General features: G+C 27.2%; 1 protein-coding gene across 1 annotated transcript in view; it reads left to right on the forward strand.

The window, feature by feature from the left end:
• The first annotated feature begins 282 nt into the window (after nucleotides 1–282).
• LOC119682691 overlaps nucleotides 283–12,286 on the forward strand; it is a 108,616-nt gene continuing 96,612 nt past the window's right edge. The window contains exon 1 of the mRNA XM_038096184.1: nucleotides 283–414. Coding sequence (XP_037952112.1) covers nucleotides 349–414 — 66 coding nt within the window. The 5' untranslated portion in view covers nucleotides 283–348. The remainder of the gene's footprint in view (nucleotides 415–12,286) is intronic.

Below are 12,286 nucleotides of genomic sequence, written 5' to 3' on the forward strand. Positions count from 1 at the left end.
TACTAATGACGTCGCGTCAACGCTTTAAGTAACGCTTTAAGTAACGCCATTATTAATTTCCGTAAAGGAGTAATAGAAGTACCGTGCACGGTACTGTGAATTCTGTGTCGAATTCTAACTTAATTAGAGAAATCTCAGATATTTTTCGTTACTTAACTTACACAAATCAAACCTTAGCTTAAACGTGTGTAATACGTATTTCTAAATAAAAATAAATAATAAAAATAATATGAAAATTTATTTCAAATAAATTATTTAATGAAAAAAATAATATATATTTTTTGCGGTAGTCAATATTAATTAAAACTGAAATAATTCAATTAAAAATTTAACTGAACGCAGGCTACCATGGATTTCCAAAGTGCTATGGAAACTTTTGCAGAAGCTTGGGTAGCTGCTAATGCTGGACAACAGGTAGAATTTATTTTTAAAAACATTTTTTTAATAATTAAATTAATATTACATTTACGTATACAGAACTTTAAACCATTTATATTTAAACTGAAATATGAATATAAAATAATAACTGTTTCTCACATGATACAGTTAGAAGTAAGGAGAGATAATCCCTCTAAACTATTCAAAAATCTAACTAATTTTTTTTAATATACGATTATAAGCATCAGAATATATGGACAATAACATTTCAAGAATAAAAATATAAAAATTTTATTGGCACCTCTTTAGGCTCACAAAGCTTATGTTCTAAAATTTAGTACAAAAAGCTATTACTTCTTTATTTTTTAGTGCAATTTGTTCAAATTCTAATGGTTTTATTGATTTCAATATATTATATGAATTCTTTCTTAACACATATTTTTAAATATAAAAGCTTTATTGACTGAAATTTAGTACAATAAACCATTATTTCGATGTTCTTAAGTTCATTTGATTGGGATTCTAAAAATTCTATTAATTTCAGTAACATATATGAATAATTTTATTGTTATTTATTTAAAACTTTTTAATTAGAAATGATCAATTTGCACTTATATCTAAATTTATAAGATTTAGTAAATGAAATCTATCTTTATTCTACAAGAAAACAATATTAAGTCTTGAAATTCCATTAATTGCAATCATTTCCATGAATTAATTCTGAGTTTTCGATCCTAGAATTAAAATAAAATAATATTTAATAGATTTTTATTAGAATCTAATAATAGAATAAATGCTTTTACGTTAAAGGTTTGATTTAAAGTTTAGTGTTCTTACATAAATTTTCTCAAACTAGTGATATCTTTCTTCATGTTAGTCATATATTGAACCATTATTCTTTAAACTAAAATAAAGAAAACAGGTTCGAAAAAATGAAGAAAATACTACTAAATGATGCTCAACTTAATTCATTTCAATTAAGAAAGAAAATAGGTTCAAAAAAGTGAAGAAAATACTGCTAAATGATGTTGAACTTAATTTATTTCAATTGATATTGTATAAAATTTAACAATGTAGGTTTCACATCCCAAATTATATATTTCTCCTAATTTTACTTAGTATTGTCTTACTCATTTAATTAATTATACCATTGTACTGTTTCAAACTGTTTAAGTTGTTCTAAAATTTAGTACAAAAAAATTTATATCTCTTTAGTTCTCTAACTATATACACTTTTATAACGTTTATATCTGAAATTACTCTTATTATTAAGAAAACCAAAACTATTATATTTTAAATACTAACACATCTATTACATTTTAAATGCTTATCCTGCGTCTTCTACAAATACATATGCACAACCAAGTACAGTTAATTGATATTTATTTTCATCATAAGATATACATTAGGCATGACCTTAAGCAAAAATCAATCCACCAAAATCTGCACTCAAAGATCAATCAAGTTATATTTTTTCTAGCTATATAGATCAACTGTAATAAGATTATCTTAAGAAGCTTATTCACACAGCAGAAGTGATTTTAGCTTTGATTGTAAACAGCAAAACTCTCATCTTATTTTATTCTTGCTTTGCTATATTCTGTGAGATGTACTCATAATATCACTTTAATAGTATTATATTGAAGTCCCCTCTTATTTTATCGAAGGTAAAAATATTATTAATTTAATTCGTTCCATAATAAGACATATTTATATCACTTAATTTGTATCACTTACTCTGTATAATTATAACATTTGCTTGATTAATAACGCCTTTTATGTCTATTCAATAAGTCCACACAGGTTACTGTTTATCGCTGAAGATAGTTAGTTCATTTCCAAGACTCTTAAAATTAAATTTAAATAAAAATTTGAGATAAATGTATCAAATTGATAGAAAATTTATAAGATATATTTATAATATGTGAATTATAAAATGTATTATATATACATAATATAGTTTTTTAGAAATTTATTATTTATGTGATTTATAAAATCTATTAGTGCTTTTATTAGGTTTAAATATGATACATTATTTGGTTACTTGAAGTGGTGACTAGATCCATGCGTTCAACCAGGGTCTATTTCTTACCATATCTTGGCTCTCTAGTGTTTAATTGATTGTTTGATAAGCAGCTGGGTTCATTCCAGGCTCCATACAACTTTAAAACCATTTTAGAATCTCCCTAAACTTAATAAAGAGCGGTTTTTCTAAGGTGAGTACAGACCGCTTTCAAAGAGCATACTATTCACAGAGGAATCTAAGAATAAAACATGGCTTTATAACAAAGAATTGATTGTTCTTATATTTATCAGTTGTCGGGTCCTATATATTTAGTACTAAAAGCATTTAAAAATATGTGTATTCACTTCAGATATATTTAATAAAAGTTATGAACAAATGTTTTAAAACTCAACATTAGTAATATATTCCAAAACAAATATTTACTTAACCATTTACAAAAGTATCATGTGATATTACTGAACCAATTTATTTTTTTAGATTACTTTAACATACACACCTATAGTTGGAATATATCCACATAAGATTATCTCATATTTTTTACTATTAAATACCGTCGGTATGATAAACTGATAAAGTGACTCTCCTCTGTCTCTTGTATTTACTTTATTTATTTATTTTTTGCATAAATGCAGTCAGTTAAGCTGCACAAATAAACTCTAAATAACTTTATTTATATAAACAAAATACTCCAGTACGACTTGGCTTCATTATTTGTTCAAGTATGCAAGTCCCAACCGCTGCTGCATTGTGGTTTGCTCAGATTACGATAATCCTTATCAGGTAATGTTTGAAGAGATACTTGATAACGCAGAACAAATAAACTTACAAATCTTTGAAAAGGCAATGGAAAGGTAAAACGAATGATATCACTTTAATACACTGCATTCAACCTCTCATACTACATTTAAAATTATATAAATTACTCATATTAGTTAAGTAGTAAATAATTTTTTTTATTTAAATTTTAATTTGTAATATACATTTAAAATTTTTTTTATCTAGAAATCATTAGATTAAACTAGTTTTAAAGTTAATTTAGTATTTATTCTACCAAAATATTGATATAAACATTAAAAATCTTTTAAGATTCAGAAAAACAAACATAAGTTGACAGTCGAGATAATATATCTGCAGAGCGGATAAATACGAGTATCTAAAATCTAAATAAACATTTAATAGCAACGAAGACGTAATTTATTGTAATAATTTTAAACATTAGTAAATTAGGTAAAAGATAGCAAAATGATGAAATATCTTTTAATCACTTTATATATTTAATATTTAATATATTTAATATACTTAAAGTGGTACTAGTATTAAATTTTAAAGAAAGAAGCATCATGTACTGATCGAAAGCTATATATATAAAGATCCCGTCAATGTTTAACAACTACCATATATTAGTACTATACTCTTAGTTATTACAGTACTCACTTGAAAATGTGAACACTAGCTTTTTAAACCCTGGATTAAAGCAATTCTGTTTTTTCCACAGTTCCACATTTCCTAATTAAGTAAAAAGTAATTATCATTACTAATAATTTGATCAGATATCATAATAATATATTATTATATATTACGTAAATATTAATTAATTTACATTAGTTATATGATATTATATATATAAATAATTTTATTAGAATAAAAATATCGGTCATCCGATATTATGGTAATTCGACCAAGCTTTCGCACTTCATTCTCCGGATTATAGAGAGATTTATAAATTCCATTTATTTAAAAATTTATCACTTTATAAAAAATAGATATATAAAATAATATATTAAAGACTAAAGTTCGGAAAAATTTTATAAAATTACTTTTGTAGGTTGGGGCGAGTCTGCGACAGACTACACATAGAACTTGTATGAGTCCGTTACTTTAACCCCAGTGCGCTTGTTTTAGCTTATTTTCGTTCCCAGTGTTTTCATATTCTAGACAGTGTCTTTAATATTTACTTGTATTCTTGATTAAAGAGAATTCTTTATTATATATATTAACTTACATTTAAAGTGATTTTATGGTACTTCTAATATCATTTTTGATGGCACTTCGGAGCTTTTGAAAATGCGTATTCCAAGAATTGTAATAGATGAGAGTTAAGTAATACTTAATTTCTTTAGGCAGAGTCGGCAAAAATTGTGGGTAGAACTCCAAGTTTCTGCGTATGCCTACCTATAAAGCAAGAGCCGATTAATAGCCAATAACCAAGCAATATAATATTGTCGATGTCCGTCTTATTCAATTATTTGATTATAATACTTTGTTATTATAGATGATCTGATAGATTTAATTTTGGTTAATGTTGTCTCATTTTCCCATCTCATTTATGGTGTTTTGAGGAAACATAATTGTATAATGAAGTTATAGTTCTTATTTATTAAATTTAAGAATCTGATATGAGTTCCTCATTTAGCTGGATTTTTGGAAGCATACTATAAATATATATCACACAGGTAAAAAATTGCCTTTTTTAGAGTTTATTGTAAATGTGTACTAAGAAGACTATTCTTGAAGGCATTTTTGCGCATATTGCAATAATTGAATTAGAAATTCTAACAAAGTATCTTTATATCACCCAAGGATTGTGATTAACAACTATTAACTATTTTATTGAAATAAGAAAAACAAATTTAATAAAAACTAAATACATCTTTTAAAAAACTTATCAAATAATTTTAAAATATTCTTATATATATTTTGATCTGTGTTTTGTTATAAAGACTTTATATATACAATCTCTGAACTACAAACCCAATTTATTTTAATTATCAATTCAAAAGTATTTAAAAACAAAATATATTATATAAAAAAAATTAAATTATAATTAATTAAAGATAAATCTTAATTGTAGCTCTTTAAAATTTTCTAAAAATATTTCTGTTTATATTACTATATATGTATGTACTCGAATGTATTTATTTATATTTATTTTAAAATAGGTCTGACTCACGTTTTCAGTACTTATGATACAAACGTTTTCATGTTATTTTGTAAACTTTTTTTCGTTTTCAAAAAGTATTTAGTAGCTTTTCAGTTTCGAAGATAAGATAATCCGAGCGACCCACTGAATACGCCGCAGTGATTTCAGCAGAATATTTAATGACGCTTCTACCGCTCGTAGACATTACATACTTCATTACTTTTTTTTCAAATTTTTTTTTTCATTTTGTATCGCACTCATATTTATCTAAGGCTTTAGTTTAACTTAGGGTGAGACACTTTTTGCGGATAGTATCGCAATTAATCCACATTTTTGATAAAAATTGATTTTATATGTATGTATGTATGTACGTATGTAGCCGCACTAAATTAGGTTGTGTATAAAACCAGCTAACCATGTACCCGGTGCTTGTTGTTGTTGGTTGTGCTGTTATATGAAACAAGCATATGTCGGCATTAGTATATTAGCAGAATAATTGATTATGTTAGGAGAGTGTAATTATTTTATCTATAAAGCTGAAAAGTTTGATAAAATAATAATTTTTGATGACTTACAGGGTGACTAAGAAGATTTGCGCTTGTATAATATATAAGTAATTGTATCAATATTTATAAAATCATGTGTCTATGAAAATGACTTAAAATGATGAAAGGAAATTAGAGGTATTATATATATTAGAAATGTAAGTATATCCGGAATATGTGAACTGTATCGATGATCTAACATATAACTCGGGTGATATATAGAATATTTTTAAGTAGGCAGAAAGGTCTGCTAAAATTGACAGTTCTTCCACTCTCAAACGATTACTGTCTATTGCGGTGTCTTCAAGTTGTTTGATAAAGATGGGTTACATATGCTCTTCCAGATAAAGCTGTACTAATTGCCCAATTCCGCTTTCATTAACTCTACTTGACCGGTAAAGAAACAGTCTCTAAAATACTGAAGTCGCTTTATCTATGAATAAGGGCATAGAAAGTTATTAAGAGATTATAACGATAACTCGTACACAATCTAATTGTTGGCATCATTAAAACACTGGTGTAAGGGCATAATCTCCTTTATTTTTAAAATGAAGAACATGTACTATTTCGATAATCTATACTTCTATATAAAATCTGAAATCGCCTTAAATGAAAGTTCTTTAAACGATTACCAACAATGTATGTACATTTCCTAATCAAGTTCGATTTCTTTACTAAATTGTCTCCAATCAAAGTTCTCTAAACTAGTACCAGATATATTTGTACATTTACTAATCTAGTCTGATTCCTTTGAATTACTATTTCACGCTCTCTATAAGAAGGAAATTGCAAAGACATAAACAAAGACAGGTAGCAGAGATTGCTGCTGCATTATTAGCAATAGGTTGTGATATTAATATAAAAGTATTATATAGTTCAAAAAAAGACACATATATTTTTTAATCGACACATTATTTTTTTTTATTTCATCTTATAGCATCACACTTACAGCTATTTCAGTCGGATTAGTTATTATTACAATCTAGTATTATTATCCTACTTATCTAGCTTTCTAACAACCGTTTTTAAACTCATGTATCTTAAGTTTGCATAATTTTAATTTTAAGATTATAGATAAATACTAAGAAAGGCTAAGGTTCACACTGGACTGTAGTGCCAAATAAGAAGAAGATAAATACTGGCTTGAATACTTATTTAATACTTATTCCAATTTTGAATAACTCTTTCCGATATGCTATATGTTGACATAACTCAGTTATCTAGATATCAAACTATATATCGCCAATGTGAAACTGACATTAACTATGTTATAACATATTATGATTCATTATTCACATTATCAATTGTTTATTGTTTGGGTAATCAATGTTAAAGTTCACAACTTTAAACCCCAATATTTCGATAATTGAACTAACATATTCCGGTGTATTGCGTCGTGAGAGAATATCCTGAAAATTGCTGACTCTACTAAAATCTAAATCGGTGTACCTTGGAAATTTGTATCGCCTCGATTTAATTATATATGTCATGTATAATATATATGATATTATGTAATCTTCATATAAGATTATACATAACATCAGCAGCGGTTTACATTAAACACCCTGTTTTTCCGTAGATTTAATAAATAATATCGTTTAATATTGAGCTTTCAAAGTGGGATTAAGTCTAATGCTTACTAAAAAAAACTATTTTTACGTAAATTCCAGAATATGGCTTATATATTTATTCATAAATATATATATGTAATACATTTCAATGTATTTCTTTTTGACTTAATAAATTAATTTTTGTGGGGATTTACGCTTTTTTATCGCATAAAATTGTGAGTTTCTGTATATTTTTTAACACTTATGTCGACATTAACTACAAAATCGTGTATATTGTATATTTTATTAAATTCGAAAAATCAAAGACCACTTAATCTATATAATAAATAAATCGCGGTATTAAGTTTATGCTGATTTCACAATCATTTCACTGCCGGTAAACTGGCAAGCTGGTTAAGTTAAGAAGTTACCACACATGTTGTCCATAGACCTACAGCTCTCGATAGGTGTCTGATAATAACTAAAATTATAATATCGCCCCCAGTACGCAGTTTTCTCTATAATAGTTTTTGTTTTTTTTTTTTTTTGTGGGTTAAATAAAATTTTCTCTGATTTTACCGCTTTAACACGATACACTATAATATGCTTGTATAGTATATCGTATAAAACAAAAAGTAGTTGAATCTATTTTTGACAGTTTTATTTAAGTTCGCTTTTGTCATAGCAGCGAGATTAAGATAAAGATACTCATATCTTTCTAACAAACTAGCGTATCTGTGATTTTTTTCAACAAAAGAATAAATATTAAATTTGGTTAAAATTATAACAAATCATTTTATTAATATTTTGTTTGTTATTTATATGTATTTTTCTGTTTGTGCTTTTATTATTTTGGTATAATTATAAAACGTTTAATTTTATTGTGTTGATAATATTTTATTGTTGCTGCGGTTGTCTTTCTGCATGGAATATTGAAATAGATAATGACATTCATATCTTTCCTATATACACAGATATGGAACGCTAAGCAGCACATAAATTTAATGCTTAATCTGTTAATATTATTTGTGTTCTCAAAAATATTTCTATACATAATATTCTTACATATATATGCAGTCAATCATATATACATATATATAGTTAGGTATGCGTGTGTGTAAGTTTTGTTTTAAGTTTATGTGGTTAAGGCATTCGCTTTTAGAATTAGGTGGCATAGATAACGGTTCAGTTCTATCTATTTTACAGGTGATCGTTACTTATTCATATCTCATAATATTTATGTCACACAATATCATATATAAATAATCTCTGTTAATTTTAAATTGTAAAACTATAAATGCGTCGTTTGCTTTTAACAATATTTGGAATAGAGTTAGGTCATACTTGTGCGTAATTTAGACGAAAGTTCTTGAACTAATTATACCATCATATGTACTGATTATTACTGAATTTATATAATAAAATTTACCAGAATAGCAGAAAATGTTCTCATCTAGTTTATAAAAGACATTATCTACAGTTAGAAAAATAATTTGGATGATTCAACCAGAATTTAAATAAACCTCAGGTTAAAATATTCTTACTAGACGCATCATGTTGGTTCAACCATACCACATGCTAGTTTTCATATCTTCTTTACCATATGAGTTTAAACTTTTCCAATAAAATGATCAGATCAATTTTACTAGTATGTGTCTAGAGCAGATTTTTCTGAGTATACAAAATACGCATTCAAATACCAAAATCAGGACGACTTTAAAAATCAATTGCACGACAACAAATTTGTGATGCAGAAATAGAAAGATATGATAATCTGAAAACAACATATTGCGATTATATGGTTGATGCATTAAAACTGTTGATGGCGCCAAAGATATTTTTATCCAGTAATAAAAAAGAAGTGTAAACGATTTAGTATTCCTCTGATTAAACATAAAATGTATTTCGTACCAATTTTGATCTTCTATTTTTAACTTGTGACTTCAATCATATTAATTACTGGTCGTATAATGAAACTAAGTACAATCTCACGAAGCACAATCATCAACTTCCTAGTCTTTAACCGCTTTACTCCGTCACACTCCATCTCTAAACAATAAATATCATTCTTCCACACCAATATCGAGTGTTCCACTTCATAGTCTTGGAAATCATACGCAACAAAATGGTTAGATTTCCAGTCAAACACATTTTTCATATACACTCACGTCCATATTCTTCCTAATTAGTATCGATCATATCAATTACCAAATCTAAACTAACCTAACTATTCCCTAACGTTGGGTCACGATAGAGTGTCCTTACGAAAGAGAGCACAAATATTTTCAAATACTTCCATGGCCTTTCTCTTCTTTATCGTTGTTGTTGTTGTTATTGATGTTATAGCACGAAGAGCAAAAAACCTACAAAATAATTACTAAATACGGATACACGGATTAGGATATATATTTGATAGGCAGTCGCTAAGATGAAGAGCAGTTGCTTGGGATAAGGAATGGTAAAGAGATGATAGGATAGGATTTAATTGACACTAATTTGGGTCTTAGAGATAATTTTGTTGAATATTTAATATTTTTAGCAAAAAATATTATTCAGAAAATTACTACCAGGATTTGGTAGGATTTAATTGAAACTAGCTTGGGTTTGGCGAATATTTCTTTGTCGCAATATTTTTGTTTTTAATACTTAATATTTATAGCAAAAAATATTACTCAGAAAATTACTATTAATATTACTTACATCTAATACATCCATATATATTGTAAATATAATTCTATTTGGCCCACTAAAATTTTTTTATCCCACAGCCAGTAAAAGCTTGTCATTCCATAGTTATTACTTTAATGTTTATTAATTAATTTAAACTCTAAATATAGTTAATAAAAATATTTTTTTTTATTTATTATAAATAAGAAAAATTATTTGAAATTAGTTGAAATTGTCCAATGTCCATAATCCATAGCAACTATTTTTGTAATAATATTTCCTGTACCTTTTTTCTCTTCTCTCCTTTTTGTTATTTGAAATCACTTTCCTTATTTGTTTTGGGAACAAAAAAACTTCCTGCTATCCGTAACCCTAATCACACCGAATGTACCATAGTGCGGCACATTTGAAAGTGTAAGACCTTGACGTTTGCATTTTTATTGTCTCCATTATTGTAGCTAACACATTCATTTATCATAACGTGGACGCTCCATGCACTTGTTGATAACCGGAGCTGTGGGCATACACGCAGCTTGTCGTACGGTCAATTTGATTAAAATTCTCACACATTCGTAACGCATTTGGGGGCAACGATTATAACAAATGTTAAATTCCAGTAGTCAAATGTGCATTTAATCGTCATCATAATAACTCCAGACGCATTGTTGTTACCTTCACATATTGTTCCCATTAAGAAATATTATATTATTTTGGTAGATGGGCCGGCCGGCCTGTGTCTACGGTTGGTGGTGTTTTTTGTTCTTTTCTTTTTGTGAATTTGTGCTCTTTTAAGTTTTCTTTGGTGTTTTGGTAGCTTTTGCTTTTAACTGATTTTTATGCGGCACTTTTATTTGGCTTAGTGCCGTTCCACAATACTTTTAAAATTTTATTAATTTTTTTCTTTCTTTTTATGTTTTTACTTTAGTCGTTTTTTGTATTTAAGTCGTTTTAGCATTCTCCGTTTTATATATATTTTATTTAATGCCAACCATCCAACAACCAACAACAGCAGTCAATGATTATTTGTGCCGTACGAAGAATGCGGTTTAAAATTATTAATTATTCAAATCCGATTGGATTATAATAATTTATAAAGATAAGTTGTCGCCTTTGCTTAGCGTTAAGTAGTACGTTGTCTGCTCTGCTCTGCGCTGCTCTGCTCTGCTCTGCTGTGCTCTGAACTTGATCGCATTACGTGGCTGACTCGTAGTATAGATTATTGACATAAAATTAAACAAAATTTATTCAAGAGATAAAGCTTTTGTGGGCTTAATTAGAAAAAAAAGTTGTGTCATTTGCCAGGGGGGTGTGGTGTGCTTGTCAGCGGATTGGAAGAGTTAAATTGCTTTGCGAAAATATATATAATAAATTTTATTTTAATTCCATTAATGTTATATAAATTTAATTTTTTCAGACTTGTGTTTTTGGTGTGTTTTTAATAAATATTTCACTTAAAAATTTACTTCAACACTTGTTAATAATTGAATTCTGCTTTCTTTCCAAATGAAAACAAAATAAAATTTTATCTCTCAGTATCAAAGTATCTGCGGGCTTTACCCTAGAAAACTGGTGAAACTAGCGCACACCTTTTCCGTCAAGAAGCTAATATCTGCAAACGTTTCGAAGCTTTCCAAAGTAAACCTGAAAAACGTTTTAAGTTAATTACAGATTTTTTTCTATTACTTTGAACAATTAAAACCCAGAAAAACATTTGAAAGTTGTGTGTTTTTTAAAAATGTTGTTTCTTTTTGTAGTTTTGTGCTTGTATTTATCTAAGCCTTTTAAATTGCCGCTCTTTTGATAATCAAACATGTACGGAGTTTGTTTTGTTATCATAACATTTTGTAAAAATTGACAATTTGATAAAAATATTAGTGAAACATTGAGATAAAAGGAGTTTTAAAGAGTTTATATACATAAACCTGTGATTGCATAAGAAATTTTCTATGTTACAGTTTATTCTCTTTTTATTTGGAACTTTATTTACTTTGTTCTATAGTGCTAGAATTTTAGAAATTTAAGATATTCTCTTAAAGCCAGAAAATTCAATACAACACCTTATTAAAATATAAGATCTAATCATTTTAGATGTAAAATCTAATATAGATGCGTGACCATTCTACATCTATATGCTGTAGACCAGTCTATATCTTTATGCTGTAGACCTACATGTATATGCTGTAGGCTGGTCTACATCTAT

The sequence above is a fragment of the Teleopsis dalmanni genome, chromosome 2 (genome assembly GCF_002237135.1).
Source record: "Teleopsis dalmanni isolate 2A chromosome 2, ASM223713v2, whole genome shotgun sequence".
NCBI lineage: Eukaryota > Metazoa > Arthropoda > Insecta > Diptera > Diopsidae > Teleopsis > Teleopsis dalmanni.